Here is a 25,456-nt window from a genome sequence, read left to right as displayed (position 1 = left end):
TCCCTCTCAACTAGTGTGGATTAAGGTGAATTGAAGTGGAGCCAAACAAGCCATTAAAAGGTAGAGACTGAAGATGCAGTTGTACATGTTAGGAGCAACCTCTCAACCAATGTGAATTGAGGTGAATAAGACTGGAGTCAAATAAGCCATACAAAAGTAGAGCCAAACAAGCTATAAAAAGGTACAAACAAGCCATAAAAAGGTATAGACCGGAGATAAGCAGTTGCACGCATGTTACGAGCAAATTATGAATTTTGTAAGAAGAAAAAGGAGGAGCAAATATTATGAAAGAAGAAAAAAAAGAGGTCAATAGATAATAGAAGCCAATGCAGGCACGGGAATGCATATAATTAATCCCCCTCCTAATTATCCTGTCATAAGGTTATGCTTTGCACCTTTTCTTATGATTTGACTATTTAGAGCATCTCTAAGAGCTTGGCTAAAATTATTAGCTAAATTCTATTTTTTTCGTCATTCTATAAAATAAAAAACTCTTCAAAAAAGAAATGTCTTCAGCAGCCTTGCGCAAAATCTCATAGCAAGTGTTCATAGTTAGCGATATATGGCCATAAAAAATTGAGGGATAGCTAGTTTCTTATTTTACAAAGTTAAATAACACATATTTGTTGCAGCCTAGTTTTTGCTAAAAAAAAAATCTAAAATAGCCTCCACAACATAAATAACCAAACTATTGGAGTTGTTCTTATGATTTATAATTTGGCTGCAATTATGGATGGATTTAGCAACAAACACCTTTTTTTTGAAAGGCCTTTGGGCGAATCTTTATTGATTTAGTAAGATAGCTGCAACGTTTACAAGTAGTTGGATGATAGAACTAGGCCAGGATCATCTATCCAAACAAAAGAGCTCTTATCTACCAAAGCTAACCTTGCTAATTCATGAGAAACTGAATTATATTCTCTATTACAATGGCTAATGGAAATAGCAGCAAACTCTTCCCAATACTGGCAGCATTCGTCATAGATTGGAGCTGCCGCCGTAGCTAAGAAACCTCCTTCCTTTATCGTATTGACCACTTCCAAACAGTCTGCTTGAATCTCCACATGAGAGCAGCCAATTTGTTGGGTTTAGCAGTAGTAACCTAACCAATGGATTTAGCAGTAGTAACCTAACCGATATTTTAAACATGTATATGATCGTTTTTTTTAACTAAAACCGTGGGGCATAAGCCCCCCGACGGCCATATGATTGTTTGCTAGCATCAGCCATAGTTTTTAGGGCACGTACAACAGGTCAGTTAACCCGTTCCTTCATTGCCACTTTTACAAAAAAAAAAACAGTCTGAACTTTGGATAAAATCAATCATTCAGTGATTCTATGGAACATGTTCCTTTTCAAACATCAAAATTGTAGCAACTATCAGGATGCTATCCTGAATGATTGATTTTGCCTTTTGAGTTTTGATAGTGTTTTTACCACTGTTTAGCAACAATCAGGATGCTATCAGAATAGCAACTATCAGGATGCAGATCTGTATGATTTATAAATGGGGTGTACGATTTATAAATGAGATTGTTAAATTTTTCCCATTTGCAGTACCCATTCCTGTATTCTGGAGAATCACCCTTCTTGCTTTCTTGTTTGTCATTTTAGTTCTGCTGCATAAAGTCATTTCAGTGATGTATCTATGTTTCCTGCAGGGATAAAGACCCACACCCACCTAGAACTGGCTAGATGTTCTGAATGTGAACAGAGCTTTGCTAGCTGTTATCTGAATGTGCTCAGTCGACCGCGAGTTTCATGAAGTTGTCATCGCTATAAGAGAAGCATTGTTGGATAAAAAATTGGCATCCCGGCCTAGAATAGAATAGATATATCGGAGAAAATTTTGAGGCAACAGAGGCACATTTGTTTTGATCCTACAAGTAGGTAGCTAAAATAATGAACAAACGCAAGTATACGAGAATTCAGACAACAAACCGAATGGCATGAAATTTTCAAATGGCAAATCAAGGTTCAGCATCGAGTTGGAAATAAACAAGGGCAAACTAAAAACCCTGATAGCAGGTGTCGACATTTATTCAGCTCACGGATGGCACTTTTGAACTTGCTAGTTTTCCCAATGGCTCACATGAGCTTCTTCTTTGCCCTCAGCTGAAAAGAAGAGCAATGTTCGGAAACTATCAGATCAGATCAAAGGACTGATTCATCATAATTAAATGTTGTCGGCTGCTAGTTACTTAAAACAGTTGCCTATACACAACTGTTGTAAAATCGAATTATGATTTAGCACAACAGATAGTATGTATTACAGTATTAGCATAGTATGAAATGAAAACTTCGACTAGGAAATTTTATTGATGCTGAAGTATTACTATATATCCTAAAATAAATCAACTTCTAGATATACATAGATTATATTTTTATAATATCATTTATTTGGTGGCATAAATGATGTTACGCTTTTCCATATTGGTCAGCATAAGATATTAATTTGATTTAAGGTGATTCTATAAGTTGATTTACTTTGGGGGAGAGATAGTATAACCGAAAGGACCACAATACGAACTAGCAGGAAACTCGAGTGCCGTGGAAATGACCGATGAGAAAACCCCTTTTTAATTTGGGTAAGAACTTATAGAAGACGCTAATGAATCAACAAAATACTATGAGTGTTCCTGTTATTTCAATGATAATTTGATGATGACGCCTGTGGCAGAAATTAATTAAAAAAGAAGTCTCACCGCGTTGCTGTGGCCACACTTCTTCTTGCGGCAGTTTGCGGCCTTGGGGTGAAGGCGTGCATAGCACCTGAAAATCATCAAAGACACAGAAAAATGAAAACTTAAGCATCGATTCTACTTCTTAGCTAAACTTTGCAGATAGATGAATAGCTAAAATTTGCATTTAGCTGCTGCTAAAGACGACAATTCCACAAACTAAATGTTTCATTGTAGCTAGGCCGAATCATTTAACAATAAACCTAGAATAATGAGTTGTAGAGACGTACACAATCGAATGAAAATCTAAAATTATGAAAATGTATATCGATCAAGTAATCAAGCTAAAAATATATTTCACATTTTCAATCTGTGTCCGATTGGAATATATGTATGAAACAAAATAATCTAGCACATAGCCAACCATCAGTTCGTCTCATGCATTGAGCGGCATTATTATCTTCACATTGCGTGAATGCGTGTCAGAGCTAATTAGCAGGTTAAACAGATGAGCATTAGACGATAAGGGTCAGACGTTTAAACAGATGAGCAGACGATATAATAAGGATATCAGCAGGGGTTACACGTACTTGCGGCAGATCATCTTGGTCTCATTGTGCTTGCGGGCAAGGTTGATGAGGTCCCACGGCACACGCATGGTGGGGTAGCCGCCACGGCCGCCGCCGCGGAGGCGGAGGACCAGGTGCAGCGTGGACTCCTTCTGGATGTTGTAGTCGGCAAGGGTGCGGCCGTCGTCCAGCTGCTTCCCGGCGAAGATGAGCCGCTGCTGGTCCGGCGGGATGCCTGCACGCAGATTAACAAGCAGCAAGGCAGTCAACAATGTCCGGACAAATTGGTAGGGTAATTGGTAGGGTAGTTAGTCTATCTATCTAAATTATAACCCTAATGTAAATGTATAAAGAAGAAAAAGGTTGAAACAAGAGACGGATCGAGGAGGCATGCAATGCATATAAAGATGTATCACCTTCCTTGTCCTGGATCTTGGCCTTGACGTTCTCGACGGTGTCGCTGCTCTCGACCTCCAGCGTGATGGTCTTCCCCGTCAGCGTCTTCACGAAGATCTGCATCTTCGCCGGCGGCCGCGCGCTTGCTTCAATTCCTTCCCTTGATCGCTCTGCTCTCCGGCCGGCCTACCCGGCCGGCGGTTTACTTTGCGACGGGGTGGGAGATGAACTGGTGAGGTGTGATCCGATGCTGGCGACGCGGACGTGCGTGGTCTCCTTTATAGATGGATCGGAGGTGGGCGCCCGTTATGGGAACCCTTGGCGAAACGACGGCGAAATCCACGGGCCACGACGCTTCAAATCCGCGGGATGCATGCGCGCGTCGGTTTGGGCTGCCGCTCGCTCTCTCCGTCTCCACCTTCTCTGCTCTTGCGTACGTCCGTACGTGCAGGGGGCGTATACGTGGCCAATATTGCAACGTCAACGTGCGCCTAACGGAGAGAGCCCAATAGATTTTATTGTCACGGAATTTAGAAAAAAATTATCAGGTTTCAATATACTTTATAGAACATTTACTGTCTTTTTCACCCTCTAAAATCATAATATCGTCGCTCTTCACTGATGCAGAGGCTACATCGCTATCTAAATTCAATATATATACGGTAGTTTTATCGAAAAGATATAAGAAAATAATATTAATGAGATGGTTCTCCAAATATATAGAGATATATAGGGGTTGAAGTTTAGATGGGCTCATGGAGTTGTTCAACGGCTACAGCATGGTCACTCTCGTAAAGTGTTTGTACTTATGTTTTTCTTCTACCATTTTCTAAAAAAAATTGAACCAGTGTTTTTCTCTCATAATAAATCAGTGAATAATACTTTCAGCTGTGTCATTTCTGTCAAGCGAACATGCTCCACATTCCTAATCACCAGTGAATACTGGCCGCCACTTCACACGTAAGGGTGATGTAATATGTCTCTCCAAAATTTGTAGGGGCAAAGTCCACTAGTATTTCTCTGTCATCCCGGTCCATAACTCGTAAATCGTCTGTCATCAAACTTGTTTATCGTGTCATCTGAGTCTCTAAACTCACAAATTACGCATTTAGATCTTCAAACCAACTGTGTCATCCCAGTTTCTAAACTCGCAAATCATCCATTTAGGTTATTAAATGTGTTTATCGTGTCATCCCGGTCTCTAAACTCATAAATTACCCATTTAAATCTTCAAACCAATTGTGTCATTCCAGTTCCTAAACTCACAAATCATCTATTTACATCCGCAAAACCAATCATGTCATTCAAGTACCTAAACTCGCTTGCAAATCAGAATCATGATGTTGTTAATTATTGTATGCTTAAACTATCATAAAATTTTCATATTCATTGGAAGCATTTACCTAAATAAAAAATATATAACTAAGTTGTACATGGTTTAATGAGTATGAAATTTTTACTATAATTCAAGTATACAATAATTAGCTCACCATAAAAATATCACCATAATTGGACCATAGGAACTGCAGTTATGAATTAATTATAGAAAAACTTTGATCTAAAGCTAAAACAAAAATATACTAAAACATACTATATTATATGTTTACTGCGTAGATCTACCCATGTAGAGTAAAAAAAAGAATTTTCTATTTTATGATTTTTTCTATGATTTATTATGATTTTTGGAGATTCATATGAAATAAATAAAAAAACAAAATTACTTTTAAAAACCATGGTTAGCGAGGTAAAAAAATTATTTTAAAAGTTTAAGAAGAATTCATAGATAGAAACAGACTTTTACAAAAATTGAGAAAGGTAAAATGTGGATTTTTTTTTCCACCCACCCACAAGGCCCAACTGGCGCGCCAACCGGGTCAGAGCAGCGCACCGGCGTCGGCGTGGATGGCCGCAGCGGCCTGCGGTGGCCTGCAGTTGATGGGCCAATTTAGGCCGGCCCAACTACGCGTCCTCGTTCGTCTTCCTCCGCTCGATGCTGCAACGACTGCAGGCGGCGCTCGACAGAAAACAACACGGCGGCGACCGGATCTCGCCGGAAAATTGAGGGGTGAGGGTTCGGAGTTTGGTAGGACCTCCCTACCGCCCCTTTTAGTGGGTCCGCCGCTGCTCCAACCTCCAGGTCCAGGCACTAGGTCGCTCCTCCCTTCTCTTCCCCACGGCACCTTGTCCATCGTAGATAGCCTCCACTTCACCGAGGTCGCCACTTCCACGTATCCTTCTCGCCTAGTTGCCGCAGTCCTTCTACCCTGCTTGGCCCGAGGGGAATGGGGATCCATCCTGACCTGAGTGGATTCTTCTTTTTTTGGTAAGGAACTCTTGCTTTCTTGGATGAACCCTTAGTCGGTCGAAGATCTTTGTTCTGCGGACTGTCCAAATCTCAATCTTCTTCTTCCTCCACGCAGGTAGTCGCGCAGATTTGGTAGCCGTGTGACGTCGTTGTGCTTGAGTCCATTCAGACATTGTTCTTATTTGATCAGCACTCCTTATTTAGTGCACGCAAGTTCGAGATCGACTTGACTCTATAAGACGTATTGGGGTGTCTTTTACTCCAACGTCAGACTGGGAGTGAATCCGCATGCCCCAAGACCGCCCTTCCACTGAACTGAACTAGACATCCTCAAGCATCATCAATTCTAATGGATGATGCAGCAGGAAATATTCTTGCATCACTTGGCCGCGTGCATCTAGTTGATCTCATGGCCTCTGAGGGCCTGCCTTCTGACAGCTATAAGATGTGTGTATCAACAATGATGCAGTCACTGGCTCAGTATTCGGCAGTCATCATTCAGCTGTCACCAGCTGATGGTGCCTTGTTGAGGTCAGGTTTGGACTCGGCTCGCTTTTTCTTCCACCAGCGAGGGTATAATTCGAACGAGGCTGTCCACTCAGATGATTCCCGTGAATGGTGTAAGACCTCTGGTTACTATGTTGATCATCAGATGTGTCTGGAAATGTATGATTACAGGCCTGGTATTACTGCAACAGATCCCAACGGTGAAATGGAATTGCCTCCGTCAGGTTTGCCTGACATATTTTCGGTGCTGGGTAAAGTTTCTCGAGACATCTTGGATGCAATCAGTTTCTCATTGAATTTGCGTAGCTGTGCATTCTCTGAGATACTTGACAACATACCCTTGAGAAGCCAGGAAGTATCATCTTCTGTTCTTTCAGCATGTTGTCATTCAAGGCCATCATTTGAGGGAGCACATCAGCACAACATTGCTTCTCAAGATAATGGTCACTTGCTCATGTTTTCTGAGCAGGAGCAACAGATTGATAAGACTTTGCTTACCCTAGTTAAGCCAGATAGGTCAGGCCTATATGTTAAAGACTTACATGGACGCTGGATTCTTGTTGATGGGGATATTGGTCCACACGATGTTGTTGTCTATCCTGGCCTTGCGCTTTATCAGGAAACCGCTGGCTATGTAAATCCAGCTGTACATAAAACAGAGGCTGACAACATTCATGGATGTATGTTTGGACGATGTTCTTTGATGTTCAAGCTCATGCCTAGATCAGTTGCAAGACTGAGTGGTTCAGAGATGAGAGCTGCTGGCCATGGCGTTGATGCTCAGTTTCAGGTCCCTATACCAGTCAATGATTTCATGCAGACAGATCATTTTTCTGATCAACTGTTTCCTAAGACTGAACCATCAATACACACAGAACAAGATTCGGGTAAGTTAATGCCTCTGACTCGTTGCTATGTGCAAATATACTTTTCATGTACTCCCTCCAGTCACAAATAAGTGATGTTTGGGTTGTCCTAAGTAAACAATTCCAAACTTTTGTTGCGTATTATTCATTATGTGTTGAGTTTGGATATTTTAAAATGATATGCATGTATTCTTATAACAAAAAAAGTATGCTCGCTATGTTTCAAAAAAAGTTGTAACAAAAAGTAGTAGTCAAAGCTTTGTTTTGAAGACCATGTTGAAGTCCAAAACATTGCTTAGTTGTGATTGGAAAGAGTACATGAAAAAGCTGTTGTTGTGCCTCATGTCATGATATCTTCTCCCTCGTTAAATTAGAGTGCCTGATACTATGTCCATGACCATCTGTTGGTTACTTGGTTTCGGAAAAGAAAAACTACTTTGTGACACCAATTGTGCTGCCTGCCTTGTGAGTGACCATTTGTATAACCAACGCCTGCTGTTTCCAGTACATTTTGTCGTGAATATGTTCCCAATATTATACAAATTTATAACAAGATGCGGTCCAAAACAAGTGCAATTCTGTGTTCGATCCTATCCTGGACAGTAAAAACACACTAGTTTAAGAAAAGAAAATAAAGCATGTCTACAACAGGAACAACTGAGGTCTTTTTAGGACACCGTTCTTTATAGTATGCATATCATTAATATTAACATGGAGATCTGGACCAGCCATGCCTAGATTTGGAGTGATCTAGTCTAGTCTATGAAAAGTTTCTTCTTGCATAGTGATAAAGTAAAACATCTAACTGACTTTGTAGATTTTTTTTTTCTCGAAAACGCAGGAGAGCTGCGCTTCATAACTGACTTTGTAGAATTATATTATATATAAATCAACATGACAACTCTTTTATACGAGCATGGTCTCATATTGTATGTAACACAATAATATATCAAATGTCTTAAAAGTTTGGCATGAATGAGTTAACCCCATGGATAGGCAGCTTAACCAGTGTGTACTAGATATGGTTTTCTTTATCTGTACTCTTCACTGTTAATGGTTTTGTAAATCTGAAGGTGATTTATCGTATTGATGATTTATTTGTTATTAAACTTTTGGCCACTGGCCTTACAGAACTGTATTCTTTTTGAATAACATGTATTGATGGCTTACTCAGTTGTTTGGTGTAGCATCATTCAACTCTGTGATGAATAAAAAGAAGGGAAATGCAAGAACAAAGCCACTCCCTCCTTCTAAAAGACTTCGACTAGAAGCACAGAGGGTCCTGAAGGAGCGTGTTCAGGACATTGCAGATAAGAAAGGCATCAAGCTGAGATTTTGCAATCTCAAAGAATGTGAAAGCCACATCCAGTCGTTGGATAGTCCATGTGAGAACACTAGAACTGAAATTGGATGGCCACAAGGGGTTCCATTTGTCCATCCACATGACCTCCCAAACAAGGCAAAACTTGGTTTTTTGGAAGCTTACGAACCTGGATGGACAGCCTCCCAACATGAAATGGAGTTAAGTTTTACTGAATCATCATGAGTGCATTCTCATTTTAACATTATAATTGGTAAAGGTACGATACAATAGTGCTACTTAGGTTTCAAAATTGTTTTTTATGGTACAACATACAATCAGGAGATTTACTTTTCAAGTTTCATCTCTAACCTACCCAATCTTGCTTGGGTTTTCCCTAAAAGAGGATTTGTTATTTCTGTTTAACGTAGGTTGGACAACCACTTAAGACATTGGGAATTAGAGATATTTATTTTCTCTGTTCCATCAGTCCACTTGCATTGTGAATCTCACCCTGATCACTCCAACCTGTTTCCAGACCAAATTGTTCTACCATTCCATTGCACCCTGGCAAAGTCTGAAATTTGTACTGATTCAGCCTTGTGCTCTGTCCTGGAGTATCAGTCACTCCAAAAAAAAATTGCACTTGGATGGCACCTACCTAGCCTTCCAAATGACATTCTTATAAAAGTGTAGTGACCCAAGATTGTCCAATTCAGAGTGATTTTGTTCTTCGTTGGCCCTGAGCTTTCCCTTGAGTTCGATTTTCTATCAGCAGCCGTTTTAAAGTCACTCTCGTGGCTGTGTTTCATGTGGAATGACATAAAGGTTTGCCACGATTTCTTAAGCAATCAAGCCATCGAGACTCGAGAGGTCCGGTTGCACTGCTGTGATATTGTTGAGTCTATATTTCTCTTTTTATATATGCAGAATTCGTTGGGCTTTTACAAGTTACTAACATAGCCTACTTGAACTTTCTTCTCCAGGAGCCAGCCTCAGTAAATTTTGATGTATTACCAACCTTGGATATGTTTTGAATTTCAGGGTTGGTCAACAATTCATTCCTTTACATGTTGCAGAAGTAGCAATGTATACTGACACCAAAATAATGTGGATACATACATGTAGTACTAAGAACGTGTAAATGCAACTACCTGCTGTTTAGATTGAAAACGGTGCCTATTAATTTCTATAAGCTCAAGGTTGCAATAATGTGTGTGTGTGTGTGTGTGTGTGTGTGTGTGTGAGAGAGAGAGAGAGAGAGAGAGCGCGCGCTTCTGACCTTTTATCGCTGTGGTCCGATTCAGAGTATTTTTAAGATTTTTTCTTAAACTCGCTTTCTAAATTATCATTTGAAGAGCTATTTGAATAAAAATCATTCTTTATATTTTTTCACCTTCCAATAGCAATAGCTTTTCTATATCTTACACACTCTAAAAAGCCATAGCTTATATATATATATATATCATATTAATTATCGTAACTTAAAGTGGCTGTAACTCAAAGTGGCTACAGAATAAGTTATTTTGTAGTTAGCTACAGAGTAATAGTTCTATATATATATCTTACACACTCTAAAAAGTGGAAGATCTAATTAAAGAAGTTGGAGGGCTTTTTCACTAAAATCTCTATTCCTATCAATAAGATATTGAAAATAAGAAAAGATATAGAGGTTCTCAGCGTCTATTAGACAGAATAATAGTCATGTAGATATCTCCACCTTGAGCATCTCCAACAGTTTTGCATTTGGAGTTTGCAATCTTGTAATTTACCAAAATTATCGAAATGAGGTATCCAACAGTTTTGTATTTATGTTTTGCAATTTGGGCAACTTGGCAATTGAGAGAGAGAAATTGGCATAAATGCAAGGCCGCAGGCCGCTTGGCAAACGCCAATCACGCGCTACTCCTGCGCATGGGGGACTCTTTGTGCCGTATATAGTCCGTCGTCTGGTACTTTGTCGCGACAAACTTCCTTCTCCGCACCACCGTTCTGTGTCGCAAGGGTTCGCACCGTCGTTCTTTGGCGAAGTCGATCACGCCGCCCTTCTGCGCTGCAAGACATCGCAAGGTACTCCATATATGATCCTGGATGCTCGCGAACTGGCAGCGCGGCGACAAGAAAATGCCGCGAAGAAGAAACGCGCGGGACCAAAAGCGCGGGGTCAGATACGGCGTGGAAGAAAAGTCACGGCAAATATAGTTGGGTCCATAACTTTGGTTTTTACCAAGTCAATTATGTTAAATACTTGGAGATGATCTTTTTTTCCACTTGTCATATCGTTTTGGAAGTTGACAAACTACAACAAATGACAAACAAAAAATACGAAACTGTTGGAGATGCTCTTAGGCTGATGAAATCCAACACCTGGGAGTGATTATCTGGCAAGGCAACTTTTCAGTCTCTCAACCAAATATTAGGTTTTACTTAATACATGCATCAGAATGTTGCACGCGGCGCTTCGTGCTATTGCCATTTACTAGTTTTCTTCTACCATTAGGCATGCACTACCAGAAACAGCCAATGGTGAAGCACATCAAGGAAAGAGATATGCAATTAATCATAATTGTTGATGCAATTAGTCATGTGCACAACCTCCCACTATTCATCTTGGTATCTAGAATTTTCTCTATTGCGTCTAAGAGAATGGGTCCAGAGAGAGTATTGTATAGAATAAAATAAAATATAAATAAAATATGTAATCTTAATAGAGAGTTTCATTCTATGGTCTATAGATGTTTAACTTCTAAAGATTTCATAATCATGTCAAGAAAGTTTCTCCATAAAACTCACTTCATCTCTATTGTTAAAAACAATACAACATTAATAAAAGTGTTTATATGATAGTTTATTAAATGCAAATGAAACTCTCAAACTCCTACGAGACTGGTCTTATGAAATAAACACAGCATCTCAGCTTCTCTTTGCCGAGGCACGTAGGCCAGCCATAAATGCATCTGTTAAAATTAACAACAGCTGGGGACAGTGAGTTCCATGTTCTATCAGGCTACCACTCATGGCGAGGTAATATCATCATCATCATGACATCATGTCTACTCTTACAGCCACCGCTAGACAGACGGCAAATTACTCGACCATATACGCATAAATAAATGAATAACGGTCTACAGTCTACACACCCAACCAACACCATGTTAGCAAAATATACATTTCTTGTATACAGGTTTCCAAGAGTTGCTCCCGACGGACTAGTGTCCAACTACTGCTGCTAAGAAGTACCACTAGTCCTTGGATTTTATCCTATCTGCACTCTGCACTAAAGCATTACACAACATAAGATCTAAAGCATTACACAACATAATATCATTAACACTGGAAACATTGGGAGAGGGAAAATCCCAGTGTTTTGCTGAACGGAAGAGAAAGGAATGTCGAGCAAACTGGCTCGAGTCTAATGCTCATCTGAGGTCATTTCATCCACTCTATCTTCGTTGGCTGTTTTAGCAGATAAAAAAGTTGATGCGACGACAGCATCCGTGTCCACAAGAGTGAGTTCATCCGTCGGCTCCTCCAGGTTCCCGGTGCTTTCAGCGTTGTCTAGTGGAACATCCTCTTTCAAGTCATTGCAATCACATGCCACAGGCATGCCAGCTGCTCTGCTGCTTGTTCCAGGTGCTTCATCAACAAGTGGGAGCGCAGAAAATGCCATAGCCGAGTTATCTGATCCTTGCAATCTGACTCCAGCGTCAGGAGTATCCTTCACTGGTGATCCAGAAGATTCGCTAGCTTTGTCATCTACTGGAGAGGAACTAGTTATCTGACAAGCAATTTCAGGAGCCTCCAACTTGGCTGCAAGAGCTTCTGAACAATCCACGGTTTGGTTTGATTCTTCAAATGTGGGAGGTAACTCATCTTGCCCCTTGCTGCCAGCTAAAGATGACAACGATGCAGAGTTCAAGTTGAGTGAAGGTGCACCATCATTGCAATGGACAGAAGGCGTGGCTATAGCTTCAAGGGATGGGGGTGCAGGGGTAGTGATGCAATCACCTTCACCAGAACCAATTTTGGAATGCTCTACATGAGAGGTAGATTGCTGAGCTTTGCGGAGTTTCCTTTTCTTTGAATTAATCCTTGGATCTTTTGGGCGAGAAAGAGGGGCTTCCGGGATCAAGAATGGAGGTATTGATGGTTCTTGTTCTCCAAGAAGAAGGCATACGGACTGAGCAATTGCTGAAACAGTTGCTGGTAGCTCTCGTTCAGGTGGCTTAGATGAAGGAGCACGTACAGCCTCCTGAAGCCAATGAGGTAACTTGTTTGATTTTAAACCTCCGAGGTCACTAGTATTATCAAGCTGAGAATTTGAGTGGTCTATGTGGTTGAGATTCATCTCCATGGGTTGTTTGCCTGACCTCACACGACGCTGCATCTCATGAAGCAAGTTGATCTGTCCATCCGAAACACCAGAAAGATGAATGTTCTCACGAGAACTTGATCTGATTTCACTATGTGGAATGGAACTATTGTTTTTTCTGTTTATGGGAAGTGAACCAATGCTATCAGTCATGAAAGGATTTGGCATAAATGGCGGGATCGGTCCAACATCAGGTTTCTCCAACTTGTCAAATGCACCGCCATGAAAATCTCCACCATAACTTGATCTATGCTTGAAATCCTGCCATGGTATCTGAGGTGTGCCACCCTCCCCTGAGTTAATGTAATTAGCAGCCTCAATATGTGGAAATCTGGATAGGATATCACTAGAACCTAACTGAATATCAGTTAAGTGGGACTGCAATTTAGGCTGCTCCATCCTCATTTTAGAGAAATTACTTTCATTCAGCGCCCGAGACATCATTGCATCAGATATTCCCGGGAAAGCTGTTGAGTTAGAACGTCTGGTGGCTGTAGACATAGGTTCATCAATAATCTTTTGCTCCTCCAAAATCCATCTTGAGGCCAGCTCTTCACTAGTTCGGTTGTTCAAAAACTTCAACTTTGGATCTCTAAGCATAGCATCCCAATTTCCTCTTCCATGCCTACGAACTCCTATCCACAGAGCATCAAGTTCATCCTCTGACCAATAATCTAGTTTTGATCTCTTCTTCAAGAATTTGTTTGAGGCATACTGAGCACGCATCATTATGTTGTCCAAGACTTTCTTGTGATTATCAGGCATAGCCGAATGGATTGGTTGCCCTGGACTAAGACCCAGCCCAGGAAGTAGACCAGACATAAATGACTTTTGCTTCGAAGTACCAGCAATATCTGCCATGAAGTTTGGTAACAATGAACTCTCTGGCAACTCTGGGACAGAACTACGAATATAATCCTTATGAGCACCCAGTGACAGGTTAGGAAATATATCAGGTACAGGTTTAATATGCTTAAGTGGAGTGTTGTCTTCCAGACTGAAGTTTGGAAGACCCAATTTCCCTTGAAATGACGCAATGGAGGGTCCAGGATTTTCAACAGGATCAACCCCCTTCCCTGATACAGGAGGAATCTGCACATAAGAACTAGTGTTACTTTTCCTGCTTGCTAATACCGCTCTTTACTTGGTAAAAGAAAAGGTACGCTCCTCTTGAGAATGATTTATTTGCTATATTAATACTACCCATAAAATCATTAAAAGTTTTGACTAGGTTTATGCTGATGAGAATAATTTTCTTTCTTTATCTTAAAGTGAGAAAGAAATAAGAAAGTGAGAAAGAAACTATCTTAAAAGTTTTGACTTGTGAAGAAACAAATGCCCCAAAGAAGAATGATAAAGAAAGAAACTGACTATATGAACAATTAATTGCACTGAGTGCCAGGCTAGGGAAGATGACGTACATGACTGAAGGGAAAATAACTTTCTGGAATCATGTTACTTATCCTTCGCAAAGCCTCCTCAGATGCACCAGGAAAGATGGCCTTATCAGAAGCTGGTTGAGCTTCATTTCTATGCTCATTAGAATGGTCAGCAGAAGTTGACAGTTGTTTGTTGACTATGTCACCACTAGCCCTTTTATGCTCCTTTATGCTTGGTGCACAAAGTGAGTTTTTGTATGAGTTCACCTGATCAGCATTTGGAGCACAAAGGCCAAGTACAGGTAGCAGGTGATCTGGGGTCCCTGGATTGAAGACATCGGTGGCCTTTGAGTGGTGCTTGGATGAAGCAGCATTACCAGGAATTCTGGCATAAATATCTTGAGGGATATCAGAATATCTCTTTGATTTCTTGGAGGATTGCCTCATTTCTCCAGTTGATTCACTAAAACGTTTCGCACCAGATAGCTGTGAAGAATTTGGATCTTCTACGATTATCAAGGGATTTTCAGCAGGTCCATTAGCAATAGAGTCGTATGCAGTCATGAACTCTTCAAGATTATCATCAGCATAGTTTTTGATAATGTGCCGCTGGGCAATCCTTTCCTTTTGTCTAGCTCGAAGCTTTCCACTGCCAAAAGCATAGGCAGATTAGTGCCTGAAGATGAAAATTGCACCTTTGCAAGCTAGCATATGGGCCAAAATCTCACGCATGACATTTTTAAAAAAAAAAAACATGACAGAAAGCGAGGGAGAGAGTGGGGAAGAGGGCATACTATTTTTCCTTCAAGGCCAGTCCAGCTGCTGTATATTCTCTCTTTGGTTCATCTCCCTCATCAGAGTCCTACATAGCAATATCAGCAAATCATTGCAAGATATCATAAACAGTTGGAAGATAAGCATGAAAGGACAACAACAAATGAAAAGTAACAATTCATACAAATACCTTTGGAATGTGCAATATTACACAAGGACAAATTAATTTACATGCGTTATTCATGTGAGCTATGGAGGAAAACATGAGCCTTCGATTAACCCTATCCTTCTATACTCTAAAATTGACTCCTAATGCATGTGAATCCTAGTAGGCCAGTCCAAGGCATACACACAGAAACCAAATTTGGTGATGTTGGAATATAAGTGAATTGTGCACCTCTCTCCATCAGCTTAAGCTTTTGGGTTGAACTGGTTGGTGCATGCAACTCAATATGGTATCAGAGCCATAGGTCTCGAGTTTGAATACTGGTTAGCGCAATTAAATAAAATAATTGTTGCACGCTCCTATTCCACGTCTGAGGCTTGAGGGAGCCTCCACGTGAGGGGGAGTGTTGGAATATAAGTGAATTGCCCACCTCTCTCCATAAGTTTAAGCTTTTGGGTTGAACTGGTTTGTGCATGCAACTCAATAGGTGACATGTTTGAGCAACTTACAAGACAAAATGCCTTGATCGCAACAGAGCAAGTTGATGTACCCACAATGCAATTCACTCAATAAATAATGAGTGCTTCACATATTCCCATTCCATGTACACATATTAGTCACAGCAATCATTATGAAGAACAATGAATATATAGCGCCCAGGGGGATGGCGTCTTGACAATTCAGGCCTTGTTTAGTTCACCCCAAAAACCAAAAAGTTTTCAAGATTCCCCGTCAAATCAAATCTTGCGGCAAAGTTAAGTTTATCTGTAACAATTCAGTTTGAAAATCATCTTGATGTTTCAAAAAAGACAAGTGTCACTGTCAGCACATGATGAACAGTGCTAGTTGGCTGCTTGTCTATTTCGTGTCTTAACATCTAGGATGAATTTCAAACTGAATTGTTGCAACTACACTTAACTTTATGTGTACTACATACATGTGTTTTTTCATTGCAACATGATATTTTAGCTAACGAGGGTGCCAGCCACCCCTGGGCACCAAATAATCCTCTTATGAAGAAAGGGGTGAGATGAGCCTCAAAATTGTGCGACAACACATACTTTTCAGAAAAGTTCACATGGCTTAAATGAGTTTACTATGCAACCAGAGGGATGCCGCCATATTTGAGAGTGTGTTCTATTAGAAGGTATTCTTGTCACATTTAAGCCCAAGACAATATGGTTTCCTTGGTACATTTACCTGGTCAAAAGTGCCATATATTTGAAAACAGAGGGGGTGTTTAGTATCTAGGACAAATCTATGAGATTTTTATCAGTCTTCATGTAGTTAGTAGCAAAGGAGTAAATGAATCATCAATGCTTCCTGATGGAAAGTGAGAAATGTGCACAACAAGGTCAGTCCAACAGGAAAATACCTCACTTAAAGCTTCATTAGGAAGTGTTGCGAATGTCTCTCTGTAAGAAACAGCCTTCCTTAAACGTTTGCCTCGGCCAAGAGATGCCTCCTCCTCTATTTGATATTGCTCCCATCTGAATAACATTATTATTGTAGTATTCCCTCAAGGTCCAAAGAGAGAAAGAGCACACTAAGAAAGCAGATCAATTATTGCTACAGAGTACCCAGACCTTTCCTTGTCTCACCAAACTATGTTTAAGTAGGTAGATAGATTTTCACTGTGAACAATTCCCTAGGTTCAAAGAGATTTTGATGTCCATGCGGGCACCAAATTCTGTCTATTCAGCACAACTGCATCCACCATACAAATCAAGAATGGTGCATGCACGTACATTTTCCCCCTAAATAAGAAATAACACAAACTTTGCTTCCATTATGATGGCATAAAGCATAGAAGTTTATAAACCACACTTTTGAATTATTTATTATACATGCTAGTGTTGGAGTATTCGGTCTTCCATTTGTTTTCCTCTCTGACAAGTATACTTTTTAAAAATGAGGGAAGATTTTTAGGTGCATCATTAGGACCATCACATCACATTGCACCTATTTGACCCTCAGAATGATGGGATTGTTAGACAAAAAGATACAAGTTTATATGGTATTGCAGGGTACCTGACACGTAAAAGTTTATCCCATTCATTTTCTTCTGAACGATTAGTAGCACCTTGCTTTGATTCAGATGCTTGCTCGCTCCCATCATTATCAATAGGTGCAATATCCTCATTGGCACCAGGGTCGTCATTCAGCTCATCGTTCCAATCTATTGACTGTTTAACAGAGGGAAGTAAAGAGAAAAGTGTTAGAAAGATCTCCAATGAGAAACTATGAATAGCACAAAGTAAACCTAGACCACCATATACAACAACAACAACAACAACAAAAGGGGGGGGGGTGTTAACAGAGGTGATCCACTAGAAGTCAGGTGGCGACCTAACATCTAATTGTTTTTTTTCCTCGAAAAACGCAGGAGACCTGCGCATCATTCTATTAAGAAGTGAAAAGCACCCATACAACACACCCCCAGCAGCGCGCACACACACAACTCACATCTAATTGGTGACTACGTAGGTCCAGGCAGGTGCCTGGGCAGGATAAATCTGCTACATGGTGTTTCCTAGCACCTAGTCAGCACGTAGGGGCCCACAAAATGTAAATATGTACTCCTTCCTTTCCAAATTGTAAGTCATTTTGGCTTTTCTAGATACATAGTTTTCACTATGGATCTAGACATAGCATATATAAAGTGCATAGCAAAAGCTATGTACCTACCAAATCAACTTACTCGGGATGGAGTACTAATTCATGTAATAAAAAATTGAAGATCCAAATTTAGTGGACACACTTTGTAACATAATACTGACAACAGATTACATAATTTACCAACAATTTTGACACATGATAAGAACAAAATCCTGATATCATAATTTACCAAAAGAAATTCATAAAAAATCACCATTTAGGGATAGGAAATTAGGCATAAAGATTAAATTACCTTCACAGTACCAAGCATATCATTGTCCAAGTCCCCATCAGTACCTTCGGCCAGTGATGATGGAAGGTTTGATCTATCAAGCAGCTTCAAAATAGCATTTTCATCCCAAACAAGTTTGGTAGAACCACCAATACATTTGTCCTCATAAACATCACCTAGGCCACCGGTTTTTCTTCTATGCTTAAATTCAACATCAGCAACAGGACCTGAGGCTTCATTGCTATCTTTATCATCCACACTGTCACTACTCCCAAAGAGTTCCTCTGTACCCCAGCGAATGATATCTTCCACTTCTTTCTGTGATTCTGATTTGTTAACGAAAAGTTGATCAAGCATCAATTTCTTCTTGGCTAATTGCAAGATACGCTCTTCAACACTAGCACGTACTACAAGCCTATAAACCAGAAGTCTGTTCGATTGCCCAATTCTGTGTGCCCTGTTCATCGCCTGTATATCAGCATGTGGGTTGAAATCCGAATCATATATGATAACAGTATCTGCAGTTGCCAAATTAATACCAAGTCCACATGATCGTGTAGACAGCAAGAAAACAAAACGTGTCTTATCCTGGTTAAAGCGAGCAATCGCTGCCTGGCGCTCCGCCACAGATACCGAGCCATCAACCCTTTCAAATGTTTTAGGACCGAATTCTAAAGTCAGATAATCTTCAAGGATGTCAAGAAGTTTTGTCATCTGCGAGAAAATAAGGACACGATGGCCTTCCTTGTGTAATATTTTTAGCATAGAGTGCAACAAAGCTAGCTTTGCTGAGGCCTTTATGCGCATATCATGCAGAAACTCAGGTGAACCAGATTCAGGTTCAGTTCCAGGAATAAGATACGGATGGTTGCAGACTTTCCGAAGCTGCATTACTATGTTCAATAAAGACTGGTGAGCACCACCTTTTCCAATGTTGCGCAGTACTTGATAGTTCTTTGTAAGCATAGCACGGTAGTATTCAGCCTGGATTGATGTCAATTCAACAGGTACCATTCGCTCTGTCTTTGGGGGGATGTTTTGCATGGCATCTTTTTTCAACCTCCTAAGCATATGAGGAGCTACAAGTTTCTTCAGCTCCTCTACTTTTTCTGCTGTTGTAAGGTCATTAAACTTCTCCTCAAATGATGATAGAGAAGGGAAAGAAGTAGGCTGTAAGAAGTTCAGTAAGTTATACATTTCACCAATGTTGTTCTGTAAGGGAGTTCCAGTCAACAAAACTCTGTGCTGAAATGATAATGAATTAAGTAAACTGAAGAGTTTGCTGCTAGAATTCTTCAGACGATGTCCCTCGTCAACTATAAGAACTTCCCATGAGACGGAACGAAGATATGCAGCATCAACAAGCACCATTTCGTAAGTTGTAAGCAAAACATTAAACTTGTATGATCTCTTTGTTTTGCCAATCTGGCTTGCATCGCCCGCATGCCACTCATACTGGCGAATGATAGATCTTGACCTTGCAGAACCATGATACTCCACAACATTTAAATGAGGAGCCCAAGATGCAAATTCAGCCATCCAGTTGGGCATTGTAGAAAGAGGAACCAAGACAAGACATGGCAAACTAATCTTAAATTCACAACATAGGGATGATAGAAAAGCACAAGCTGACACTGTCTTTCCAAGACCCATCTCATCAGCAAGGATAACATTTTTTGACTTGTACCAGCATTTACGTAGCCAGTTCAAGGCTTCCAGTTGATGAGGGAAGAGCATGCCGCCCTGAAGTTCTTTTGGCTGATCAACTAACACATTAAGCTCCTGTCGGTTCCTTGTGTTTGCATAATCTTTTACCATATCTTTATCCAAAGCCTGGCATTCAAAATTCTTGAACTGAGTGACCAAATGGCTATATTTCATCAGGGTAGGTTCATCTATTCTTTCCCAGGTGCATTCATCATAAGGAAGACCACACCATTTGATTAAAGCCTCTTCCACTTCATCTACAGAAGCACGAAGAGCAATAACTCGTTGTGGCTGGCACCACTGTTCCTTACAAATGTTTATCAAACTCGTTCCATACTTCGCTTTATAGTTTTCTAGTTTCCTTTTTGCTAATATTTTTACCTCGGATTCAGCAACCCAGCTGTTGTGGATATTTGATTTTCCAACCCATTTGATCAAGAACTCATATCCAGCATCGTTGTAGTCCTTATCTGTTATTTCTTCTATTTTTCCATGCTGCTTACTTTCATCGGTATGCTCTTGATTGGTCCTGACCATTGTATCAGCTCTAGTGACTGCAAGTTTGGTATCATCCTTTTCTGCTGGCAAATCAGTTCTTGTCTCATCTTCACCTTTTTTGGAAGGTGAAACATTCTCTCTGTCTACTTGATCATCTTTCATTATACTGGTCTCATCACCAGAACATACTGATAATATCTTCTTTGCTTGTTCTTGCTTAATTGTCTCCTTTTCATGGGATTTACTGTTCCTATCCTTTTGCATTTCCAAACTGTGACCACTATGATTGGCTGATCCATCAGCACATACATCCTCCACTGTACCATTTCTAGAAGACTCCATACCATCCACCTTGAGATTAGCTGATTCAAACTGCTCCAATGAAGCATGGGACGTTGGGTTGATTTGGCTCGTCTGAAGCCGACAGCCTAGGATGCGATCGACCTAAGCAAAGGCCACCGTACAATGATAATCAGATGAGAATAACACAAATGATGGGACAAAACAGAGGAAAGACTAAGAATGCTTGTATAAAGATGCAATGTAGTGTAAACTGCAACCAACCTGCTGATCCTCCTGGGGAGTCGTTATTTTGTCTCCTGCCACACCCTGCTCCTGCAACATGTTTGCAGGTACATGAGCGTCACCCTGGCATATTTGTGTTGCAAAATTACTGTGCTAGGACATTGGACAAGAGAGCAGCATCTGATCGGGCATTCATCTTGCCACAAAACTTGAACGAATTGCAATTCTTAACAGATGAGCACACAATAGTTAAACAGGGGTGGGCAGATGCCTAATGATGTTATCACACTAGCAGCCAGAGACAAGAATAAAAGAAGTGTGGCACTAAAATATATGATGACAGAAGGTTAAAAAGGAAAGAAAAAACGTGATCAAACTAGCTTTATGTTCATGATGCAAAAAAGGTGATCAGAAAGCATTATATGGTATGTTTACCCAAAAACAAAGAATTGTTAGTTCATGATCAAAATCTGAATCTGCGTCCTAAGTTATTCAGTTTATTTATAAAGAGTTATAACTGACCGAAAAAGAGAGGTGTAAGTAATCATAACAGGGAAGTTGTCAAGTTCAATGAAAAGGAAAGTAACATGCCGAAAACGAAAAACATAGCACTACAGTAAATGGGGGCAGATCAATGTGAACAACTGATACTAATCTGTCCATCAAATCACCAGTAAGAAACAAAATCAATCTGGACCATTTCTGAGCAAATAACATGGAAATTTTATTTAGTTGATGAATATTTGAACATAGCAAAGTGTTAGCTTCAATACCTCAGAGTGCTTTTTCTCAACAAATTTCACTTTCTTTTTCCCTTTCTTGGTACTGGATGAAGGTGCTTTTCCATCCGAGGGTTTTCTTTTTGGTGGTGACTCACTGTTATCAAGAGATGTCGATGGTTCTGATGAGGAAACACTGTCATCATCGGACGTTGAATATTTAAGCTTTTTTGTGCCAGATCTTTTACTCTCTCTCTGACTATTTTGCCTCCTGCTTTTAGATTTATTTGGAGACAAGTCCATACGGTGTGGATGTTTCTTCAGTTTCAAAACACTTCCATGTTTAACAGTTTTCTCTTCTGAAGGTTCTCCAACAAATTCTGTCTTTGAGGATTTAGCATTCTCTGATAATTCCTTGGTTGAGCGCTTCTTCAAATGTAATATCAGTGTCTTCTTTTTCTCAACTTCATTATTCTTCATACCGGAGTCACCCCCCTTCATTGTGCCACCAGATGAGTGTTTTCCTTGTTCGTTTGATCCAGTTTTGTCTTGTGTGGAGTTCCTGGTCTTAAAGGAGACTTTTGTATGCGAAGGTGGACTATCTGATGTCGTACCGGCATACATCCTTGTACTTCTTTCATGTTTAGAAGTGTCAGCCTCTACATTACCCAACAGCTTCAAGCTACCTTTTTTTGGACGGCATCTTGGACATTGCCAGTTCCCAGGGGGTGCACGCTAGATTGGGGAGGGAAGAAGGCAAGGATAAAAAATCCGGTCATTATAATGAAAATTTGTAATTTTTGAACCAAACGAGAGGGCACAATACAAACCTTGAGAGGAGGATTGAGACATTCCAAGTGGTAAACACGAGGACAGCTATCACAACATAGCAAATTGCCCCCAAGATCACATTCTACGCACTCGAAAAAATACTGAAAGAACAAAAGTAAAGTAATAAGCAAATTTTAAAACCACAACAGAGGTCACATACAAAGCAATTCATAAATAGCTAGTGTATATAAAACCTCAATTTTTTTAAAAAAAATACCCCTTCTATTCGAAATTATAAGATGTTTTGGCTTTTCTAGATACATAGCTTTTGCTATACACTTAGATATACACTATGCCTAGATGCATAGTAAAAACAATGTATCTAGAAAAGTAAAAAATGCCTTATAATTTGAGATGGAGTGAGTACTATATTTATTGTTGATAATTGGAGAAAGATGTAATTGCTCAGCTGTTATTCATAAACATTTTTTCAATTGCAGTTGCTAAGAAGTTCCCCACAACCATGTACCATAATTTACTTAGATGTGTTAGTTCAGTATAGTTGAAGGCATGTATATTGAAACAAATAGCACCATAGGAGCTCCGGGCTCAGTCATATCTCTTGTACATGGGAGTCTGACAGACTATTTCAGCTGTGAGAGAGTTCACATGTTAATAAAACATGTAAGTTCCCTTTCACTTGGCTTGCTTATACTTTTATAAAGCTACTCCTGAAGACCTAACTGAAGCCCAGGTGTTTAACAAAAAAAATACTATGTGTGCTCCATGAAAAAACGTCTTTTCTATAATGGCTACATTATTAAATCATTGTTTAAGCCTTCTGCTCGTATTATAGTAGTGCAGCACATAAAGGTAGAACAGTATATTAATCAGACACACAACATCGTATCAAAAAGATCACAAATAACATCTACACAAAAGACTAAGGTAAACTATGAAAAGTTATTAAGAAATTTACCCCATCGTGCCCTCTTATCTTCTTGGCTGATGGAGAAATGTTAGTGTCATGCTTCAACTTCTTTTTGGTGGAAGCATGACTCATTGGAGAGTCTGATGTTGGTGAGGTGGCCTCATTCTCGTTAGATGGGCTTGTTAATTTGCTTCTTTTTCTTTTATATTTCAAACCCCAGTTTCCATCGGCTGCGCTTTCACATAAAGAGCTCCTCTCCTTCATCTTCAGCACACTTGCACCAGAGACATACTGCAACCAAAATGAGGAGAAACATGTTTTTTGTCATACCGTTGTGTATTGTAATCTAATATACATATGCGATCACAGGACAAGAGTCAGATCTCAAGTGAGATCAAGTGTGTTTTAATCAAGTATAAGAACACTACGGTGTGCTGATGCATTAGAGCAGTAGGCATTTTAAGGCATAACATTGTACTAAGATGTCAATGAACAGTTCTACTCAAGGTCCCAGACAAAGAAAGGCGCATTGCAACAAATACTCATCTTACTTTGGCTATTGGTTCAATCGAAAGTTCCCTTTTCTCTTTAGAGAATATTGTTGTGGAAGAGCAAATGCGAACATAATAAACTACAATTTACATAGTAGCTTTAAATGAACAAATTTTCATTGCATAGGAAATAAACGTGTGTGAATGCTAAACGACAGAAACAAGATTAGCCAGAACTTGTTGGTTGTTGCTTATAAATTTGTTAATATAATCACATTAATTAATACCCAAATTGGAACTTAACATACAAAGGCAGAACACATAAATAGCCAAAACCAATTAAGGAAGATCACTATAAACCCCTACTGATCAGTTTTGCACAGCTAGCTTGCATTACTCATCTAGCGAAACAATACCTAAGTGGTTACCACAAACTTTCCATATCTTGCTGTTCTCTAAAGCCCATATGATAAACTGTCATAACCTAGCACACGATACAGCTATCACTGAAACCAGATCACGACAAACAGAGGCATCAAAAGTCCACTGCTACTTCAGACCGGACACCCACCCTGATCTTCACCTCTGAACTGAATCTCCCTAATTTTGGAGTTCACAGCATTTTTACCCAAGTGCAGAAGAAACAGAGCTGCAAAGACAGACAGATAGACTAACTAACACCCAACCGGACCCTGTCAGCAGAAGCAGAAGCATCAGAGCTTGCAAGAGCAGCTCGCCGCCTGTAACTAGCTTCACATGCTCATACGGCACAGCCACCACCCACGCCCAAATCCGAATCTCCGTCCTAACCCCAAACTCCATCCACCGGCAAACCATTTCACAACCAAATTCCACACAAAACCCCCATAAACCCGCCCAAAAACAGCGCCAAATCGCGCGGTAGAGATCCATCTCACCTCCCCGCGCCGCCGAATCGATGCCGGAGCAACGGACGCAGCGGCGGATCGCGCGCGAGTAGCACCTCCGGAGGCCGCGAGGCGGAGCAGAGGCGTCGGCGAGACCTATGCGGCGGCGGCGGCGTTGGGTCGAATAGGGGAGGGCGGCGCTAGGGCAGGGAGGTGGGCGAGGAGGCAAATGGGGAACGGGGGCAGGAGAGCGGCGCGGCTATCGAGGGGGCAGGGGCACCCATCGCATCGGGGGTTGTGGAGGGGGCGCGTGACGAGAGGCGAACGCTGAGGGCAGCAGGCAGGGCAGAGCGCTTCACGCGTCGCTTTCGGCTGCCCACCCCGGGGACGGTGGGTGACAGGCGGGGCCCCCGGGCGGCAGAGGGGACACGTGGGGGAGGGTGCGCACGGTGCGCGGGTGGGCGCCGCGCTCCCCGCGGTGGCGTGGAGACGGCGAGGGTGGCCGCGCGCGGCCCGCCGCTCCAGGCGCTGCCGTGGACGGGGGAGGCGGGATTGGTGGGTAGAGCGGATGGATCATTTGCGTGGGAAGCTCGCGAATTCTTCCGGGGTTTTATAGGTTTGCGAGTCCCTTCTTTGAACATTGGCTAAAAGAAGATGACGGCTTCCGTAGCCGTAGCCGTAGGTGGGGCTTTACTACCTTTTATATCATATATAAACCAAAATATAATTGCATGATTCGTGTC

General features: G+C 40.8%; 3 protein-coding genes across 6 annotated transcripts; 1 reads left to right on the top strand and 2 right to left on the bottom strand.

The window, feature by feature from the left end:
* On the bottom strand, positions 1,836–3,894 carry LOC8080708 (ubiquitin). Its single transcript, XM_002460682.2, has 4 exons — positions 3,667–3,894; positions 3,272–3,485; positions 2,706–2,772; positions 1,836–2,115 (listed from the first exon to the last, which is right to left on the bottom strand). Exons 1-4 carry the CDS (start codon positions 3,767–3,769, stop codon positions 2,089–2,091), a joined length of 411 nt encoding a protein of 136 aa, XP_002460727.1. The 5' UTR covers positions 3,770–3,894; the 3' UTR covers positions 1,836–2,088.
* Positions 5,614–9,819, top strand: LOC8077465. Of its 3 annotated transcripts, none has more exons than XM_002462844.2 (4): positions 5,614–5,969; positions 6,067–7,345; positions 8,512–8,904; positions 9,611–9,819. In XM_002462844.2, exons 2-3 carry the CDS (start codon positions 6,301–6,303, stop codon positions 8,868–8,870), a joined length of 1,404 nt encoding a protein of 467 aa, XP_002462889.1. In that variant the 5' UTR covers positions 5,614–5,969; positions 6,067–6,300; the 3' UTR covers positions 8,871–8,904; positions 9,611–9,819. The 3 variants fall into 3 exon arrangements, with proteins under 3 accessions (XP_002462889.1, XP_021308213.1, XP_021308214.1); XM_021452539.1 differs by having other exon boundaries at positions 5,615–5,969; positions 8,512–8,845; XM_021452538.1 differs by having other exon boundaries at positions 8,512–9,819.
* On the bottom strand, positions 11,585–25,172 carry LOC8080707 (protein CHROMATIN REMODELING 4). 2 transcript variants are annotated; one of them, XM_002460680.2, is made up of 11 exons: positions 24,765–25,172; positions 23,405–23,647; positions 22,485–22,586; positions 21,709–22,389; positions 20,975–21,058; positions 18,227–20,854; positions 17,347–17,501; positions 16,691–16,805; positions 15,170–15,237; positions 14,418–15,024; positions 11,585–14,088 (listed from the first exon to the last, which is right to left on the bottom strand). In XM_002460680.2, the coding sequence occupies exons 2-11, from the start codon at positions 23,618–23,620 to the stop codon at positions 12,037–12,039; spliced, it is 6,708 nt and encodes a 2,235-aa protein (XP_002460725.2). In that variant the 5' UTR covers positions 23,621–23,647; positions 24,765–25,172; the 3' UTR covers positions 11,585–12,036. The 2 variants fall into 2 exon arrangements, with proteins under 2 accessions (XP_002460725.2, XP_021308212.1); XM_021452537.1 differs by having other exon boundaries at positions 20,975–21,025; positions 24,765–25,171.

This window comes from Sorghum bicolor, chromosome 2 (genome assembly GCF_000003195.3).
Source record: "Sorghum bicolor cultivar BTx623 chromosome 2, Sorghum_bicolor_NCBIv3, whole genome shotgun sequence".
NCBI lineage: Eukaryota > Viridiplantae > Streptophyta > Magnoliopsida > Poales > Poaceae > Sorghum > Sorghum bicolor.
This window is presented reverse-complemented; position numbering and strand designations above follow the sequence as displayed.